Here is a 21937-nt window from a genome sequence, read left to right as displayed (position 1 = left end):
CTATAAAAAGGGGCGTTGGCTGGATGAGCCATCTGCAAACTTCTGCGCAAGCCGTATGGTAAGTATCCTGTAACCGATGGGAGATTAGATAGATGTTCTTTCAGTTTGTGTACTCTGTAGGCAGATTAGTCCTCTCTACAGTTTCGCTATTTCCTCACACTGCTTGTGACTCTGGAAACATTAATAAAAATGTTGATAAGATTGCCTACAGCAAGCTAAATTTCAGTGCAATTCAGTATACCGTTCTGCTTGTTAAAAAAAAACAAATAGAGCAGAAATGCTTCAGCACTGTACCTTAAGATATAATTAGAAATGGAGAACTGCGTGCATAATTATCTCTTTGTGAGGATTTTCTTTTAGAGAAGGGAAAAACCACAGCAAATACTGCTTTGAAAATTTAAAATTAGAAACATACATTTCCATTAAATACAGAGAGCAAAGATAGATGCAATCAGCAAAACTATCACCTCAAATACGTTAGATTTCACATAAACCTTATAATTCTATGATAGGATGCAAAGTTCGTATGGAAAAATTAGGCAAGACAGAACTCAGCACTTCTAAAATAGTATTCTGATGCGAGCCACCAACAGCAAAAGCGTAATTCAGTGCCCAAGTGGAAAGGTTAGGCAACCACAGGCCACAACTGTTGCCATAACAACCACGGAAAACAGAGATTTTTTTTCTACATCAGGAAATTGAGGCAGTACCCACTGCAGAACGTTCACTCTCTGTACAAACGGGATTGCTCTTACTGTGTAGCGAGTGCCAAATGTATTCTAAAATACATTTTCACTCACCACTTTGTTGCAGATTTTCCCTTTCAAAACCTTGCTAATTACAAGAAAATTGGTATCAGAGAGCTCTCCATGTATCAAAAGGGTTGTTAAAATAAGATGGCAACATTCTTTATATGCATTATTTTCATTTCTCTACAGAACATATGTATCCTAACAGACATAAAAACTTTCCTGACGTTTAAAATGTCATTGTACAAACATGAATATAGCATTTTCTACAGGACATTTGTTAGTGAAATTTTCCTTATAACGCTGCACTTGTAGCGTGCTTGCTTCATGTGAATTTGGACAAATTGCCTTTAGAAGTTAAGATATCTTTCTGCTAATATTTCCATTCTTTTTATCCATGCTTTATTGTCTTTTTATTTTCTGTGCTCTGAATTACAGCTGTCATCTCTTCTACACAGGATTTGTACTTTCCTGCTTCATTTTCACTGAATGTATGTTACTTCCCATTCATAGATTCTATTACATCATCTCCTGTTTCCATCTGCTGCATGACACAGGACAAGGAGTATAAAGACCATCCCTTTGACAGGGATGTCTCAAGTCATAAGACACATTAGGAAATTAAATTTCATGGATAAACTAGATATGGACAATGGAAAACGTGTTTAAGTAAGATCATCCAGTGTTCAGAACTCCTGAGGAATATCATAGCTATGGGAAGAGGTTTTCAATGAAGTTATGCTACGTATTTTTCTTCTTCATTTCTGCAAACCCAGAAAATTATTTCCAGTACCTTAGGAATGAGACACATGTACATTGTTTTCAAAGCATGTAATTTCTCTTATTTCTGAACGATAGAACTTGGTTTAGCCCCATCTTGCTTGTTTTTCCTCTTCGCTTGTATTTTAACTGTCTACATGTTATCAGTGCAGAAATATGAACACTACTGCCTGTTTGCAAAGAAAAATAAGTGACATTTGACCTTTCCCATACTGCAAGCTCAAAGGCCAAGGAATCAGTATCCTCTGAGTCACATATCTGATCCTCTATTTGTCTTCTAATTTGGAATGTAATAACAAATTTATTTAGGATTATTTCAAAAAAGAATAAAAAATATTTATGGCTCACATTTCATCAAGAAATATTTTTACCACTCCTGTGATAATTCATGTGGTATGTGACTCATTAAAAAAAACCACAATCAAACCAAAAAATGGCAAACTTGCTAAGTGTGCTCTCAATCCCAACATCCATGTCATCAACAAAGATGTTTAACAGCACTGGTCCCAGTACTGACTCCTGAGGAATGCCACCCATCACTGGTTTCCGTTTGGACATTGAGCCATTGACACCAACTCTTTCAGTGCGACCATCCAGCCAGTTCCTTATTTACTGAGTGGTCCATCCATCAAATCCATGTCTCTCTCCAATTTAGAGACAAGGATGTCATGCAGGACAGTGTCAAATGCTTTGCACAAGTCCAAGTAGATGACATCTGTTACTCTCCCCTAATCCACCAACGCTGTAACACCATCATAGAAGGTCACCAAATTTGTCAGGCGTGACTTGCCCTTAGTGAAGCCATGTTGGCTGTCACTGATCACCTCCTTATTTTCCATGTGCCTCAGCAGAGTTTCCAGGAGCATGCGCTCCATGTTCTTGCCAGGCACAGAGGCGAGACCCACCAGCCTGTAGTTCCCCGAGTCTTCCTTTTTTCCCTTTTTGAAAATGGGGGTAATGTTTCCCCTTTTCCAGTCAGTGGGAACTTCACCAGACTGCCATGACTCTCCAAATACAACGGAAAATGGCTTAACAACTTCATCCACCAGTTCTCTTGGACCTGAGGATGGATTTCATCAGGTCCCAAGGACTTGTGTACCTTCAGGTTCCTTAGATGGTCTCATACTTGATCTTCACTTACAGTGGGTGGTTCTTCATTCTCACAGCCCCTGCCTTTGCCTTTTGCAATTTGGACAGAGTGGTTAGAGCCCTTCCCAATGAAGATTAAGGCAAAAAACTCATTGAGTGCCTCAACCTTCTCCATATCCTGGGTGACCACGTCTCCTGTTTCCTTCCAGAGAGGGCCCATATCTTCCTTAGTCTACCTTTTATCACTCACGTACTTACAGAAGTTTTTCTTCTTGCCCTTGATGTCCTTGGCCAGATTTAATTCTATCTGGGTTTTAGATTGCCTAACCTCATCCCTGGCAGCTCGGACAGTTTCTGCATATTTCTCCCAGGCTACCTGTCCTCACTTCCATCCTGTGTAGGCCTCCTTTTTGCTTTTTAGTGTGTCCAGGAACATCTTGTTCATCCACGCAGGCCTCCTGGCTTTTTTGCCTGACAACTTCTTTTTTGGGATACATTGGTCCTGACTTGGAGGAAGTGATCCTTGAATACTAACCAGCTTCCTTGGCCCCCTCTTCCATCCAGTGCTTTATCCCATGGAACCCTACTAATCAGATCCCTCAAGAGGACAATGTCTGCTCTCCTGAAGTCTAGGGTAGTGAGCTTGCCGTGCACCTTCTCTGCTGCTCTAAGGATCTTAAACTCTATCATTTCATGATCACTGCAGCCAAGGCTACCCTTGAGCTTGACGTTCCTCACTAACTCCTCTCCTTGTTGGCTCCTCTACCACTTGAAGAAGGAAGTTGTCACCAACACATTCCAAGAACTTCCTGGATTGCTTGTGCCCTGCTGTGCTGTCCCTCCAACAGATATCGGGGTGGTTGAAGTCCCCCATGAGGACTACGGCCTATGAATGCGATGCTGCTCCTATCTGTCTATAGAGGGCCTCATCCGCTCTGTCATCCTGGTCAGGTCACCTGTAGCAGACCCCCACTGTAACGTCACCTGCCTCTGCGTGCCCTTTAATCCTGACCCATAAGCTCTCGGTTGGCTCTTCATCCAGCCCCCGATGGAGCTCCATGTACTCTAGCTGTTCATTGACATAGAGAGCTACACCCCCTCCTCGTCTCCCCTGCCTGTCCTTCCTGAAGGCTCTGTATCCTTTGCAGTCATAGGAGCCATTCCACCACGACTCACACGACATCACATGTCATGACACATATTGAATATACCTTTAATACATATTTTTCTCTTCTGTTATTCTATGAATATTTAGACATACGTGTTTCTTAAGCAAAAATCAACACATGAACTTACCAATATAAAATAAGCATTCAGAATGCAACATACTCTCTGTCCACAACTGACATACTTCACTTTCTGTAAGAGCTTCGACACCGTAGTAGGCTTGGTATTCTAGTTTTGGCAACAGGAATATTGGAATAACCTATAAAAGTGAAGACACAAGAAAAATCAGCACTCACTGTCCAAAAAATGTGCACAATTGAACTACATTTTGTAACTGATAATCATCAGTCTTCCACTACAGCTGAAGCAACAAAGACATCTCACAGATTTTGAGTGATGGTTCACATTATATGAAACCCACAGTGTAACTTTTGGACTACAAAGACTCTATATAGAGGAAGGTGAAATGGACAAAACCCCAACAACCTAGACAAGCATTTACAAATAATAAATTTTGCTGCTAAGTAATTTTTCCATGGGACTAAATTAATTTGAAGTTTACACTTCTGTGCTCTACTGCCCTCTGCAGGAATTTAAGAAGAAAAACTATTATATTTCTGATTTGCTTATAATTAGTGGAATTCTGCCACTCCTTGCCAGAATCTCACTTGAAATCAGAAGCTAGTGCTCGGACTCTCATTTGAAATCAGAGGCTAACCTTTGCATGTTAACACTAACACAGAAAATATAAGCCTCTTCTCAGTGACAAATCACAATTTAAATTTCAGCAGGAATTTTAAAAAATAAACCGCTCAGTTTTTGATTAACAAACTAAGAAGCTATTCACAGGCATTTATATACAGTGGATCAATAGCAAAGAGATGGTATTTCTTCAAAGTAAGATTTTGAGCACAGAATTTTAGCAAGTAATCAGTTACAAAGACGTATTTCCATTTCAACAAAGCATAAGCACCTCACAGAATGCCTACCTACCATAATTATGGTATTCTGGGGAGGGAGATACCACACCAAATTTGTTGAACGAGTCAGAGAACTCTTGACAAAATAATACATTACTCAGGATTCCAGAATAAGCTTTGCTTCTCCTGATGTTACAAGGAGTATTTGGATTACAGATGCATTTAAAGCATTTTATTCCTTAAGACAAACGACTTGCTAAGATGTATACCATAGTATTTTCAAGCAGAATGACTAGGATGTCTTTTTATCTTTAAATGTGTCCTCTGTTCATTCTATCTCCTATTTCTCTACTTAACTAGGCATAATAACGAGGCTGAAGCCTGCTTGAAAGTATTTATGATCATGAACATTCTCAAAGCCAAAAACCTAATTACTGCATTAACTTTTAAGAATAGTTCAGACTGACATTAGTTTACATGAGTATAATTACCCATGCATATTACTGTAATGTAGTTGTAGTAAGAAACGCAGAATCACACTTGCTTATCTTCTAATCAAGTACGTTTAAAGAAATCACGTTATTCTTCCTTCTCTTCCTATAGCAAACATTTACTTAAAGGAGACACACACTATAGAGTTACAATTCGATGTACTAATTGTCTGAGTGAAAACACAAATGCTATGAAGAAGTGGGAATCCCAGAGATGCTAGTTGAGCACAACTGTTTAAAAAAAAAAACAAACAAAAAAGCTAACAGCAAAGCTTGTACCTTTTGGGCTTTTTTCTTCTTATGGTATCGTGGCAATGACTTTACTTTTTGCACACTGCAACGCACAAGTAACAACAGATCATTCAAACTGAATAGCTTATACACAAGGTTTCCATCCTGAGGTGCTTTATACTCTGAAGGGTCTTCTTCAAGCATCTGAAGTTCATTTGGCAGCTTTCCTTTAGAAAATAAATAAAACTGAAAATTAAAAGCTTGCATGTTCTTTAGCATGATGCTAATGAGCTTTTTTCTCTTGGAGTAGGGTTTTTTTGGTGTGGGTTTTTTTTTTGTTTTGTTTTGTTTTTTTAATAGGATCTGTTTTGTTTCCTAAGATTTGGGGGTGAAAACTGTCTCATTAGGCCCAAGAAATCACTTATGTATTAAAAAAAATATTTAGAATATGTCCACTATAACTTTTTAAAAGGATATTTTTAAATATTCCCACATTTCATCCTAATCATTAGATTTCTTACACAAACAGAGCTGTGAGACTCCATTCTTGTTCAAATGGAATTCAAAGGCTGTTTTTTAAGCCACAGTCACTCAGCACAAAGGAGACAAAAATTTTATTTACAATGAATGTCTCCTGAGAGTCACCATCCATTTATCAGTTACTGACATAACTCGAGCCTCAGGTTTGGATGGTAGCATAAGCCTCTGTTCCAAATTGAGTTTGCTTCAACTTAAATTTCAATACCAGCATATTCAAAAGAAACACTTATTAGATCTCCAAGTGCAGCGTGAGGTGGGTTAACAAACATCCCTGAATCCCTTAGAGATATTTTAACAAAATATTTTAAATAAATAAGAATTAACTCCAACTTGTTTGAGATGATTTACTGAAAATTTATCCAGTTACGGGTTTTGTCCTGCAGCTATGTGGAAATACGTGTCAAAACTACAACTACAAATAGATATTGCTGTAGTGCTATGAATAAATACATTTATCATTAAATTTAGAGTTTATGTGCGTCTTTGAATAAATGTATACTGCATGAGATACTATCATCCAAGTGACCAGAAATAATTTCTGTTAGTAAAATATTTAACTAAGTTCTGGTTTCTGCAAAAAAAAAGACATGCGTGGAGGTTTATCAGCTTGCTATAGAACTCTCCATTTGTAGAATTATGCTTTCTATTCTTTCACAGTCACATCTTAGCCATATTGGTTTCAATACTTATATTAAAAAGAGAAAAAAAAAATCTACTATCAAACACCTGAATTCCATACTCTGGCTTTTTAAGAGAAGGAGAAATAGAAAGAGTACTGTGCTGCTCAACCCTTCAAACTGAGGAATGAGACATGGTCTTTTAGTGACTACTAAAATTCAGTTAAATCAATAAAAATGCAGGAAGTGATAACACAATTTCAACTAAACTGGAATTAGTTGTGTTAACTGTTTCCATTACAGATTAATTAATTAATTAAGATTAATTCTTACATGATCAAGTACACAGCTAGTCAGAAGATACTAACAAAACATGTTTTCCCACCAAAAAGCATTGATTAATCGGAATTAAATATTTGAGAAAAAGAGTATCCGTCCCGATGCAACCTGCCCGGTTTCCTGTCAATTTACCTAACGCATTAAAGTGCTTCTAACTTCAGTTGTACAGAGTTCAGAAACAACTCAGGCATGTGAGAAAAACCTCAAAGGTCATGTTCCCTCGGCTTTTCAAGATTTCTAGTTTTTGGCTGAAGTCTGGGTGTAGCATAGGTTCAATTTCTGGCTAAATGCCTGAAAACTTGGAGAGGTGGCTTGCAGCAAGTCCTCATTAATCTTCTAGAAGAGATTACTAGGAGCTAAGAAACAGCAACTGGACTAGGGGACATCCAGATTTCAAGTTTTCTTTCAAGTTTTAATTGCATAATTTGATTACATTTTTCTTCTACAGAAAATGTAAAATGATTCCATTTTTGACAGACAAGAAACTATTTTTGCAGACCAGACTACTCAAATATTTGAATTTCCGAGGAAAAGTAACTCATTTCACTACCAAATGATTTCTTTTCCTTGCATAAAACCCTAGCATTTCTTCAGAGCTAATGAATGTCTTGTTTAGTCTTTTTGTTCTCGGCACTCTCTTGAGTTTGTCTCCATCTAAATTGAAAAACAGGGTGGCCAAACTAGTCCCAGTATACTTCATCCTGTGGTAACTGCTTCTATCTCAGCGATATCCCAATGTACTTTAGAAGTGTGCTTGTTATTCAACATCCATGTTATTAACAAAATACTGAACATAATCAAGGCCAGAACAAATTCGTATGGGACCCTACTTGAAATACCCACAACAATGTATAACAACATTTCGTTTCTCTGAAGTAAAACATTTCACTTTCACATTCACCTCTGTGTACAAATGACTCCCAAAATGCTCCCTTTTGTGTGTAAGACAGTAATTCTCACACAGAGAAAACATTGTTAAAAAAAAAAAAATTATGTTACATTTTTAAGTAAACGTAACAGAGGTACTATTAGGATGTTCTTCAGATGAAGGAGTTAAAATGTTTTTCTGTTAAATTTTACTGAAAATTTGAAATTTTACTGAACGCAATCACTTACTCTTTGGCACTCCCTGAAAAAGCCAAGTCCAGGTATTTCTAGATGAGTTGTTGGGATTCAAGGCAGGGGCTGGCACAGTTTCTGTGCTGGAGGTCACCAATGGTTTTGGAGATTGAGGCACATGAGCTGGCGTAGCATTAGAATTCTCACAGCTCACGACTGGCTGTTCATGAGATTTTTGGGAGGGTGACTTGAGAAGTTCAGTTTGCATTTTCAAAATCTGTCCGACAGGATCAAATTCTTTGGACAACTTTCTTGTAGGCTTTCTGGAGGCATTTTTTCCCTGATCGATGATATCTGAGCCATCAGTCATGCTTGCTAATGGAATCTGGGTGGGGGAAGGTGATTTGGCAGTCTCTGCTGAGGTATGAGAAACAGCGTTCGGTACACTTGTTTTGCAACAATCAGTGTTTTTACATTCCGTATCAATTATCAAACGCTCCTCATCTGTGTCACTACTGCATAAAGAAGTGTAAGTCTCATTTTTTTGTGCAGCATCAGACTCTTTCTTGTCACTAACAACATTAGATAGAGTATTTAACGGTGTTTCATTGTCCAAAACTTCTTTGACTGTGACATGCTGTGCTTTGTTCAGTCCTACCTCCTCTGAATTAAAGCTTTTATGAGATGAATTTTCTTCAGGGCTGAAGCATAGAATGCCGTCTAATGATGGAAGCTGCATGCTGGCACCTGCTGAAACTCCTTGCTCAGAAATGGCGTTTTTCCCTTCTTCGTCTCCACTGTTTATGGTGGGTGTATTTTTTTTCCCCATTTTTAGGCCATGTGATAAAAGTTTAGCAGTGTTACTAACTGTAGGAAAAGTACTTTCCATTTTAGAAGTTCTTGAGAGCTTGACAGTTGCTCCAAAAGTTTCCAGTTCTGTAACATCATCGTCAAAGTCCATTCCTGTGTCATCTGGAAGCGGAATCTTCCTGTACTGGTAGGTATCAGAAGATGTCTTCACATAGGGAGGAAAAAATAATAATATTAAAAAAAAAATATAAAAAAACCAAGGAATAGAATGTGTTAATCACGAATGAGACATTGTCAACTGAAAGCCTGAAAAATGTTCTACTATCCATATTTTGACTGTTGGGAGAGAGGGGCAGTAACTGAGGAAAAAAAAAATATCCTGTGTTTAATGTGGAATATCTTGTCTTAGGAGTTGAATGGCCTTTCAAAAGAGAAATAAAGCTCACGGAACTTTTTCCACTTAAATAAACCGATCAAAATCATTTTAATGAAGTAAACATTAAAGCTGAGATGCTGATGTAATAGAAGCATTTAAAGGAACTAGAGAGACATTTTAAAACATAGGCTTCATAACTTAGCAGTAGAAAAACTACCAAGAGCAAACCTAAGTTTTCCTTTAATATCACAGAACAAGTAACTTTATAACTATAACATAGGCTTTTGGCTTTGTTTGTTTTTAAAAAGAGGTGAAGCTACATACATCCCACTGAAAAAGATTGTCCTCAGCCGGTTTGTCCATCGACACATCAGAAATTGAAACATAAGATGTTTTAGTTGCTAGGAAGTCCATTGGAATTTCATGGAAGATTTGGTTCCTCTCTCTTACTGTCATTTCTTTTCTCATCAGAGGTGAATCAACATAAACCACTTTAGCTGGTTTGCTACCTTTTCAAGAACAGAAAGAGATTGAGTACATATTAAATGAAAGGAAGAAAGACCGTTATATAATGTCCCACTTCTAAACCATGTCCCTGGTTTAGAAGTGGGTGCAGTAGAGTTAGATAACAGTTGGACTTGATGGTCTTATAGGTGTTTTCAAGCCATAACGATTCTATGATTCTATAATTTAAATAATAAAACTTTCCACTTCCAATTATGGTCAACTCCATTCCACACACACACTAGAAGAAATGAAAGACTATCGTCTCATTCATTAACAACAGAAAATAGAAGTACACCCAGATACAGTGTGAATTATTAGGATCCTGCAGCAGCAATTCACACCACATTAACAGTCCATCATATCAGAAATGCAGTTCTAAATAGAGAATTTGTAAAATAAGAATTTAGGATTCATTATACTGCACTGTATCAATACATGTATTCTGTTTTCCAGAAGGATCTTCTTAATTCCTTTGATGAACCTGAAAAAAAAATGTTTCTTTTTTGAAGTCTCATTGCCCAAATGCAATGGCTGCAGTTTATATTTCTTTCAATCAATAACTATGTCCGGCCTCTGCTGCTCCACTCTTTTGATTACACCTTAACACACTTACATATGAATCATCCACAGATTCATCCAAAAATAACAGTGGTACCCCGCCCAATATTATACAGAATGCAAAGGCCCATGGTGGACACAGTGTCACTGTTTTAGAAAAAAAAAAATAAAAAATATCTGCAGATGAAAAAAATATAATTAATGCAAGTTAATGGTGGGTTACAGGGAAGGTGGAAAAGGAAGAAGAGAAGCCCTTCAAGAAACACTGTATACCGCTAACATATTCTGAATGTCCTTCAGGTGCTAACTTTGAATCTAAAAATTAAATTTAAAAACTGTAAAGCCGATATAAAAGGACGCCTACCTTTACAGATAACGTAATTTAATTTCATGTAGGAAAGGGCAAAATTTGTAAGAATTGCAGATATTTGACAGCTTATTTACTCCTATGCAGAAGTCTGCTACATAATTTGTGTGAAATGCACACAACATGGACATTCCAAGGCAACAACCATTATAAATACTCATCATGAAAAAAACCCTAGTGTATTAAAAAAAAAAAAAAGGCAACAAGGGAGGAAATCTATATTCATGCTACTGATGGAATGCTTGCCAACTCAAGTATAGCATTCAGTTGAGTTAATCAGTTTATTCAAAACATTTTTTGTTGCAATTGGGAAAAGTGATCTCCATGGACATTCATTTTTTTATTCATTATTCTATGATGTAAATAGGTCCTTTTAATTCCAGAAAATGTTTGCTTTTTGTTTTTTCATAAAACATCAGAGTTTCTCTTTTTTTAGCTTACTGAAGTCAGTTCTTTCCAAGGAGCAGAGCTTACGGTCCTGAAAAGCAAAAGGACGGTTAACTGATTTTTTTTTTTTCCAAGTGGAAAATAACTGTATGTCCAAATTCAATGTTAATGGTGATACCTCTAGAGGTTGTTACTATTCTCAGTAACAAGGTGGAACAAGGCGTAGAAAACTACGAAATGACCTTGCTATCAGCCTTCCTCCTTGAAAACCGAGGACAAACTATAGCAATAGATTTCTTTAAAATTCATTTTTTACGATAACTTTAATGAAACCAAACATTTTTCTTTACAACACAAAGGTCTCTGACTCCTTACCAGATGACAGCTGAAAACTATTAACTTCAGATTTTTACACTTTAAGATGTGTGAGCTAAATAAGTCAAATTTTATTACTTTTATTGATTCCTTAAATTAAAAACATATAAGTACTTAAGAGATACAATTTTTTATAGCTGCATTCTAGCATGCTGCTTCTCCAGAAAAGGTAAAAATCTGAGCTCATAATTACCATTCTCATTAACCTTAGCTTCTTTCTTTTTTAAATAAAACCAAAATTAAACTATTCTATTATTCTGTGAACTAAACCAGCCTACCTTCCACCTCCCCACAGCTGGTTTTACTGGATTTTCTAATTTCCTGTTCTTCAGTCTGCTTGGAAAGAATTACAAGAATATATAAAGATCTTCATGGACAAAACCGTAATTTTTGTAATAAAAATATACTATACCTGCAACAGGGATCATTTTAATGCAAACTGGAATTTCCCATTGTTCCTTGTAATTTAGTCCATGATTATTCAGTAAAGTAAATAATGATTGATTACTTAAAACAACTTGAGGACAGTATTTCAAAGCAAGTTTTTCTGCATTTGAGTCTGAACTAATATCCTAAACAGAAAAAGAAAGATTTTTTTTTTAAAAAACACACATACAAATTTAAATTCATAAGAAAAACCCCAAACCCAAACAAACATGGATTAACCGCCCCCACTCCAAAGCCCAAATACCACCACAGTGTCAGGCTTCAGTATCAAATGAAAAAAAAAAAACCAAAAAATTCCCCTGAAGCTTTTTGGCTGAATCTTATGCATCCACCCTGCAGCATGAGAAAATATATCTTCTTAACTTGTATCTTTCAGTTCATTCCCATTAATTTGAATTAGTTGGTTGAGTAAGAATTTGGATGATTGTGAAATACAGGAGTGCATTGCAGAATTAAAAAAAAAATCAGATTCACTTACGCATATATTACAGACCATCTTATGAGATAAGTAATAGCACAATAAAGACATCTAACATTAAAGTATGGTTAAAACTGCACAGTTGTTTGAATACAGATCATATACAAAGAATCTTAAAACAAACATAAAAACATGAAGAATAAAAATTCAGACTTGAAATGATAAAATTATTAAACATTATGAGTACAGGTTTCCATGAAGAGAGGAGGCTGGGAATGCTCATGAGGTGGGAGGAGAACATCAAGGACTAAGAAGATAACAGAAGCCCAGGAGCACTGAGGACCGTGAGAGAGAAATAAGAAAAATCTAGCTATGTTCCATTTTCTGCCACCTGAGACATCATCAGAAATCTTCTCTGTTTATAGCTATAGCATCTCTGGAGGCATATATCATTCTCCTGTGCCACCTCTGCTACTTCCTTAAGCAAAAGCATCTCTGCAATCACAGTGCCTCCGTTGATAGTTTGTTTTTTTATATGGGAACAAACTCCCTCAATTAGTGGATAGCAAATTATCTGGACTAAATAGTGACAAAACCCAAGTTCTACAGAAGGAAAAACTCATTGATTTTCTCCGTGGAAGAACACAAACAGCAACATCAGGTATTTAACGGTAAGGTGGACTGGAATCTAAAAATTGTTCAACTCGGTTCTGGAATTTATGCTGTTTAGCATAAGACATTCCCAGGGTAAGCTAACCTAATTGACTTTTCAGAACACTAGATAGTCTGAAGTATTTCTTCTTACCCTCAGGACTTCTTTCTTAAATCATAAGCGTTTACACCTATATGCATTCATGCGTGTCTATACACACACACACAGATGCCAGCTTAGAAACTGCAAAGCAAAGTTTTAAAGGAACAACACTGTAATAAACAATTCTATCTGGATTTCACAGACAGTATGTTCCAATTTAAGGGCCTCTCTCACATTTCATGAGAACAGAGGAAGTCCCTTCAAGAAGGACTAGGTCCAAAAAGGTAATAACTCAACTTTTGAAGAGGGCAGTGTGATTGCTATAAATGAAATACTAAACAAATAATGATACAGTATATGTTCCTATGCTGTAAGATGTGTAAGATCAGGGGGAAAAAAAAAAGGAAAGAAAAAACTTAATGCTACCACATAAAAAGGATCAAATTGCTCTTCTCTATAAAATATGCCTTAAAAATGAGAGTAAAAAAGTTACTTACATTGTGCATAATAGAAGCCTTTTTTTCTGGAGTTACAATCGATGTAACAGTTTTATAATCTGTAGGCAGCTGAACAGGCATGGCAGGGAAATCTGTTTTACCACGTCTTGCCGTACCCTTGAAGAAATCAAGCAGTTTCAAAAATAGCTTTAACTGAAATCATGCTGACTTAACATTGCACTTCTTAAATGAAAAATATTAAGAATTTATGCAGGTGCGTTACAAAGTAATTACAAAGTCTTTTTACTACAAACATACAGTGAAGGGTGTTAACAGCCTTACTACCAAAATAATTTTGTTAACCCTTTCATTAACAATTTTAATTGTAAATTATAACCCCTAACCCAAGCACTGAATAATACTTGTAAAAAAACCTGAATTGTTGCATAATACAATCCAGACGTAATTCCACTTATTTGAAAATAACATAAAACCAATATGTATATGTAAGATATTACCATTGCAAGAAGATTTTTTTCCAGCCTAAAGGTCAATTGTGTATGAAACTTTCCTCCCATGATACTCATGATCTCCTGGAGCGTGTAAAACTCGGGATACTTCTGCACATGTCCAACACAAGCACGTAATAATTCCTAACATTAAAAAAAAAAATAGTTTATGCATTTGTATTTTTCATAAGAATTTCATCTTTAAACGTTTTTTCTGCAATTGCAAGTTGCATTTGCATATACTTTCTGTAGAGAATACAAAATACAGATATATTTAGCAGATTACTGCTAACAGATTTGTTAAACTTTTCCTGTTAGAGACAGTATTAAAAAAAGTTAGAGATACCAGTAGAACTCAGTAATAATCTTACAATCACTGATATCAGAACCGAAACACACTCTGAACTCTCTTCGACCCTTAATATGCCAGGCTAACAATGTATGCACACAGCTTCAGACCAATTATAAAAAATAAGTTTATTACAGTTGGAACTGTGAGAATGTTTATTTTCTTTTCAGTTTATTTATCTTGGCTTTTCGAGGGACTAGTATTTTTTGCGTTACCACCTAATTTACACTAGGCCTAGGTAAAAGTCACAAAGGTAAAGATATAGGAAGAGTCTGTATGTGTTGAAACTTGCTTTCATGTCAACTCTAGACCCCAAGATAAATACATAATTCCGCTATCAGAAGAAATTGAGACATTTAGGTTTTATTTAGTATCTAGAATGAGTTGCTTCTGCAAGTTTAAAACTAAATATGTGCCTCTGTTTCATTTTTAACTCAGGATATCAACTTAACTATAAAGAGGACTTTAAGTTTGGAGACACATTTCGTGACCAGACGAAAAGATTGCTTAGAAAAACAGATGCACGTTTAAGATACAAAATTACAAAGCCAATCCCAATTTTTAGAAATAAAGCAAGATTTTTGTCCTCACGTGTGCCCAAACCATGCGTTAACGGAGAAAAAAACCAAACAACTATCTTGTGGATGAAAAAGCATGTAATAAAAAGTGTTATGGTGAACTAGAAGCAATCCTTCTGAATTTAACTAAACGCTCTACTCTCGAGTAAACATATTTGTTTTTCTGTTTTATTCTGTAAAAGAAAGTGATGTGGCACTTACTAGAAAAGACTAAAATTTAGCAAAAAGTGCATTAAGTAGGCCATTTCAATTAAGGCAAGACACTATGAGGAAAACAAGCAAGAGCAAGTGAACCCACCGATGGGAAAGTTTAAGGAACCTGTCTGTATTCTGGAATTCTTTTCCTGAAATGTGAATTCTTAAACCAAGAACGATGTATAAAGTTGCATTCATCTTTGATTTTAGAATCATCAAGGTGAGTATTTAACACAGTGTGAACTTGCAGCTTATTATGATTAAAGCCTGAGTAACCTCTGATTAAAGTGACTTTGCGACATACGACTGTGGAGGAAAGCTTAAGATTCTGTCCAGTAGTGTATATTTAGGAGCAGCTTGTTAATGTAAATGGCACACTTAAAATGCAATTTCTCCCTTCCCAAATATAAAGATGTCATTTATTTAACTGATGACTAAATCTTTGTACAGTATTGTATCCCGTGACCTCACTTATATTGTACCTTATAGGCTACAACAAACTGTGGGCCAAGGCGTGCCGCACAGCGTAAGGGAAAGGGCGATTTCTCATGTCTCATCCCAACATGGAATCAGCAGAAGTTCAGGGAACATCAGTTCCCATGAGGAGTTCCTACGTATCTTAATCACAATTCCAATATGATTATTTAAGAAGAGAAGGAATTAAACACAGTATCGGTAATTACCTCAGTATAACGTACTGCATCTTCAGAGATGGCATCATAATCCTTGGCGCAGCTCTTTGCAGCGTTTTGGGCAAATTTCATAAATTCTGCAATTTCGTTGTTTACTACTTCTTTCATTTGCTGGGGGGGGGGGAGGGGGGAAGGAAAAATCTGTTTTTTAAGACAGAATGGAATCCTGTAGGCTAAGTATGTAACCAGCGAAACTTCCAGAGAGGTAGTACAGTATGAGGGAGGGCACAGATTCCACTTGCTGCTCAATTTGGCAAGTCTTTGCATATGTTTAGAGTTTCACTTAAGTAAAGAAAAAAAAAAAACAACTTTGCAAGGCCCATCTCCTTACAAAAAATCCCAAACCAACAAAACACTACCACCCAACAAACAACAAGCTTCTTTTGATCACACGCTGGTAGTTCTTAAAAAGTACGGTTACGAGACATTGTTGGAGCAAGTTTACATGACAGAACCACAAAGATATCTGAGCTCTGACTTCATAAGCAATTATATTATAAGTAACAACAACACACAAAATACTGATTTGCCCGGGAATGACATTCCCTCTATTACAGCATAAAACAAAGGAATTAGCACTAATACGGACATATGGAAAACCAAATACAAGGGCTCCAAAACATTTGCTGGTTAATTACATTATACAGGATTCAACTAAAATGATACTTCCAACCAACATGAGACATAGCCTTTCACTATTTAAACAACATTGCTGAGACTAAGCAGCAAGTGTGAACCTCTGCCTTTCTACTCCCATAAGCACTGACGTGACAAGCACAGAAGGTCAACGCACAGGTCCCCTCACATGCTACTGAAGAAAGTTCCCATTACAGCATGCTGTCAAAGAACACATCAAAACGTATGCATCTCCTAACATTATACAAGACTGCTACATGCCACTATCAAATGCTAAAATCACAGAAGGCCAACTCTTTAACTTCCTTCTCATAAAAAAATGTGGGTTTTCTTGGGGTGGGTGGGTGTCTGATCAGCTATCAAAGATCTACACTTATCATCAGTTGTTTAGACTACTACTAAAAACCAAAACAGAACAAAAAAATCCACAGAAAAACCACCCACTTTCAATGAAATAACTAAATACACTTTCAATTTATATTAAATGCATTATCCTGAATACTTTAAACCTTTATTACCATGCATAATACTAAGTTAAAAGAAAATTACGACATATTGAATTTAAAATAATTTTTGCTACGTTTTCCTCACTGTTTGTAACAGAAAAATTGTATGACTCCCTCTGTGAGGTTCATATATACCTATATACACACTTACCAGATAGGTGAACAATTCTCTTTGACTTGCTGCATTAACTTGAAAATGGTTTACTTTTTTTGAGTACTTAGTCATCAGATATAAGTATGTTTTCTGCTCCTTCTCAGTCAAACAAGAAGTAAATGGATAGGGGAGTCTAGGTTCTGGGAAAGGATGATCATCAGTTGTGCTTTTAGCCTCCGCCTCAACTAGATCTGCAGCCTGCACACTAGAAGTCTGTCTGTTTTCTGAAGGGTTTGACAATGCCTCTGCGTTTTTCTTTGCCTCTCTGAAAGAAAAGTAATAAATGAACGAACTTACACTTTTCACATAAATATTAATATTTTTCAGAATTAATAACAGCAGTGATGCAAGCCTAAACTTCAAATCGAGCAAAATGCAGTGTGAGATACTGTACTATCCCAATTTCTAGTCTATGTCATAGGAATTTACTTACTCTGAAACTTCACCTGGACAATCAGCCTAACCCTTAGGCAGGTCTGCCACTGGTTTAAAGATGAAAAAAAAAATCTATATTTTTTTTAAACAAAATGGTGTATATATTAGTCTGTATACTTGATATTGAGGTGACAAGCTAAATATGAAACTCTCATTCTTTGTTCTGGAAACACCCATTATTAACAAAAAGATGAAGAGTCTCAACATTTCATCATTCACTGGTGGCTGGTGTTCAGAAACAGTTTGCACTCAGAAAGGTCTAACTTATAATCAAAGATATGATAGTAAAGGAGAGCGACGTAATTAGAAAAGGCTTTTATTTCACCATAAAAGAAGTAAATTGAAACTACTTAATTGTAACAACAGAAATTCTGGATTTCAATGAAGAAATTCCTAAAAACAGAGCACACAATTCAAGAGTTTCATTTTCTACTCTAAACAATTCTGAAATCAGTTGCCAAAAATAATATTGAGCTAAGGCAAGGGGCGTAGCTGCCCTAACAACAACAAAGAAGTAACATTATAAAGCTGGTTCTTAAAACAACGCCAGTATATGAAGGGCATCTTAGCCCCGCTCTATTTAAAATAACTGTTCTTAGGAGAGAAAATTTTTAAGGTTAACAAAATGAACATTAACTGCTGATCTTGGAAAAAGCATATTTTTAAGATACGATTTCAGCAGTAGAAAACATCTCAAGTGTTATTCAAACCCAGCAGTATCACGTCCACAGTTCTTAATAATACTTCACAGCTGTCTCTCTGAATATGAGAATGTGTCCATCCTCGTGGCACAAACTGGCAAATTTAATTAAGCTGCAGCAGCGACAAGATGCTGACTCAGATATGTCGATGTAGGAACATCAAGAAATTCTAGCAGCTTAAATTGGCTATATTCAGCACTGAATGAAATGGCAGCACATCAAGATCATTTCAGTATGCAGTGCTGTCACAGTCTTCATCAGGGTGCAAACCAAAATAATCTGACAGAGCTTTTCTGTCCATATTTACAGCATTATACTTCATTTGAGCTGACGGCTTAAATTTTTCCCCTTCATTTTATCAGCAACCTGCCTTCACAGCTTCTATGGCGAGAGAACGTACACTTTAGTAAATATGTATCAGAAACCCCAATATAAAAACTGACAAATTTCCTCTAGCTTTTATTTTCACATTTGCCCCAACAGGTTCCATTTCTCTTCCTTTTGACTATGGCCACACAAGCCTGTCCCATCAACTTCTGAATTTTTCTGGTTGCAACCTCTCTTTTTGCTATAAACCTACTTCTACTACACACAACTGAACATAATCTCAGCAAGACATTGATTTCTAAAAAGAGTTAGGTCTGGTTCACGGGTTACAGAATCCTTATGGTGACCAGTTAAGAGTGTGGGTCAAACTTCAACCCTCTTTGGTACATAAGCGAAAGCAAAAAACAACAGGCACCACTCCCAAAAAAATAACCTAAACCCCATCCTCAAACCCCCAAAATACCACCCCAGCCCCCCCCAGAAGACACGAGAGACCAGAGGTACCAACCTAGACTGTTCCTGCTTTCTGAGGTTTCATAATAGGTAAAGCACAGACCAACTGCTGGACCAAGGAGTCAGTAACAAATCCTCGCACACCGGACAACATGCAGCTTTCTCCCCCAAACAGTAAGGGTATGTATCAACAAGATGATGACAAATAGCACAAAATTGTAACATAACAGAATATACCTGTTTGATAACTGCCATAGTTCAGAGAGGCTCGGAGCCAATGAATATTTTTCATAAATTTCATGTGAGAAAAATACTTCACTGCCATTTCTTGGTGAAATATCCCTGATAATAATAATAATAAAAAAAAACGAAAAACAAACAAAACATCAGAATACACAAAAAATAAAGGCCACACCTGCCCCTGAGAACAAAAAAACCCCCAGAATTACTTATTAAAAAAAAAAAAGAGGCTATCTACACAGTATTTCCACATTCCTGCTTTATGAAAATTATGTATATACTATCTAATTCTCTACTGGTTTTCAATAGTAAAATACACATTTTTTGCAATCCCCAAAGAACAATTTCATTAAAACAGGGTATAAATTCTAGATATGGCAAGAGAAATTCTGATAGAGCTACACGCATTCAGATGTTGATTATTCAAAACCAACCATGGGGCTGAACCTGCTGGAATTTTGAGAAAAATAAAACCACCTTGCTTTAATTTTTTTAAAAAAGAGATATTTTTTCTTCTAGACAGACCTTACTGTCTAAACTCCCTCTATTTTTTTTTAATATAGCCCTTGCAGTGTACAGGTTTTATACGATATCAATCTTCCCAAACTATTTTGAAAGGCATGAGAAAAGATTCACTTCTCTCTTCCTCACAAATAAACTAATTCAAAACCCACTCCCCCCTCCAGGCGTAAAGAGCCTAATGACTACTTTGTAAGGCTTTTCGTATTTAAAACAAGAACAACGCCACTACCCCAAATCCATATAATAAGTGCGTATTATTTAAATGTTCCTCATTTGTGAGCATACATAAACCTTCACGCTCCCGCTTGCTCAGGTAAACAACTCACTCGCTCCTCCCGCCTTCTACTGACAGAACCACGAAAATGGCGCCGCTCCGCCCTCCCTCAGCGAGGGGCGGAGCCAGGCGGGCGCGGCAGCCCAGGCCCGCCCCGCTCCGCCCCGCTGCCCCCGGGCGCATGCGGGTCCCCGCCGCGCGGCGGGATGGGCGGTGCGTTCTCTTCCCGGCGGGGCAGCGCGGAGCGAGGGGACATTTTCCCATCCTCCCCGCTCTTCAGGCTCGCGCGGCCAGGCGAGGGGGACAGGGGGAAACGTACTCACCAGGTCAGCAGCAGCCCTTTGGCCGCCATCTTGATGGACACCTCGGGGAAGCGTATTCGCCTGTTCCTCGTCCCTCTGCCGCGTGAGCCTGCCTCACGGCATTGGCCAATCAGCGTAGCAGAGCGTCCGGCGCGTGTGATCAGGTGTTCTGAGCCAGCCAATGGCGACGTCGGCTCGAGCAGCGGCTGGAGGGGCTGCGGCGGCCATCTTGTGGCAGGCGGCACCGCTGCGGGGGGGGGGGTGAGGGGAGGCGGTGAGGGCGCGGCGGGTGCGCCACCGCCGATGCCTGTGCCAGTGCCGGCCCCGTCCCGCCTCGCCGGGAGATGAAATGTGCTTAAGGCCTGTCCGCGCTGTGGTCTTCGCTCCGACTCCACGTTCTTCACCAAGGTGTGGCCCTGATCAGGTGTTGGGTGCCTCGAGAGGCAGTTCCCGCCCTCGGTGTGTAGAGGTGGCCGGGCCGGGCTCTGCCGGGCGGCCTGTCCCTGAGGGGGGTTGGGACCGCGTGTGAGGGCTTAGGTGCCCCGTGGAGGTTGCTGCATTTATCAGCTTCCCTCCTCGCCTGGGCTTCCAGTTTCCCTGGCTCACTTTCCACTTACTAACATGTGAGCATAGCCACAAGACCTTTTTTTTTTTTTTTTTTTTTTTTAATGATCAAGCTTTCTAGTGTGGTGAAATGTGGAATTCAGATTTTGTTTTCAGAACCTGTAAGTCTAGGTGATGGAAACTCGTTTGCATGTGGTGTTACAAGAAAAGGTGATCCCCCTTCACAGCTGTACAGTTGGAGAAATGAGGAGTGAGGATTATGGCATGAAGCGATCAAAGCATAAACAGCACCTAGTCCTGTAACTAAAACTGGGCACTATACACAAATACATAAAAATACTGAGATGATTCAGAATGATGTCAGAGCCCACCAACGAAGGAGTCTCTTTAGCTTGCTTGCAGATGAGTTTTAAGGACACGGATTGATTTTAATTCTGCCCTTTTTTGGTTTGTGTATCTGAGAGGAATGGAAAGGTTTGTGTTTCCCTACTGGATCCACCTGCAGCCCAGTCCTGGAGGTAACTTTGTAAGGAGTAATCTTACTTCAAAACCCAGGTATGGTAACAGTTAGCCAAATAATTAGAAGACTTACCACAGATTACAAATGTGGTAGGTTGCATCTCTCTATAACCTGCAGTGTCGTCTTTTTTTTTTTTTTTTAATGGTGCTACTTTCTAAATGTGGTATCTTTCTACTTCCATGACACAAACACGAACATCAGGAAACACTTTTTCACTGTGAGGGTGACCAAGCACTGGCACAGTTTGCCAGGGAGGTTGGGGAGTCACCATCCTTGGACGTACTCAAAAGCCGCCTGGACGTGGTCCTAGGCAACTGGCCCTAGGTGGCCCCGCTTGTGACCTCTGGAGGTCCCTGCCAACCTCAAGCATTCTGTGAGATAGTCGGGGAACAAAACCACCACCTCCTAATCCACAGTTTAACTTTTCTTACGGGTGAGCATGGGAGTCCTTGGTTTGGGTCTCACTTCAGAAAAATTCCTGCGTTTTATATTGAACATATATAGTTGTTGCTTAACCTGTATCTTGGTGGTTAGGAACTCTCCTGTGAGTGGAAAGAGTGGA

At 38.0% G+C, this 21937-nt stretch overlaps 1 protein-coding gene across 1 annotated transcript in view; it reads right to left on the bottom strand.

The window, feature by feature from the left end:
- The window catches only part of LOC309676153 (annexin A2), a 63784-nt gene extending 54987 nt beyond the window's left edge, over nucleotides 1–8797 (bottom strand). Inside the window, exons 1-3 of the mRNA XM_082488640.1 lie at nucleotides 8040–8797; nucleotides 5476–5654; nucleotides 3915–4044 (exon numbers count right to left, since the gene is read on the bottom strand). Coding sequence (XP_082344766.1) covers nucleotides 3915–4044; nucleotides 5476–5654; nucleotides 8040–8721 — 991 coding nt within the window. The 5' untranslated portion in view covers nucleotides 8722–8797. The remainder of the gene's footprint in view (nucleotides 1–3914; nucleotides 4045–5475; nucleotides 5655–8039) is intronic.
- Nucleotides 8798–21937: the final 13140 nt, after the last annotated feature.

This window comes from Vanellus vanellus, assembly GCF_965231255.1.
Source record: "Vanellus vanellus genome assembly, chromosome: 11".
Classification (NCBI taxonomy): Eukaryota; Metazoa; Chordata; class Aves; order Charadriiformes; family Charadriidae; genus Vanellus; species Vanellus vanellus.
This window is presented reverse-complemented; position numbering and strand designations above follow the sequence as displayed.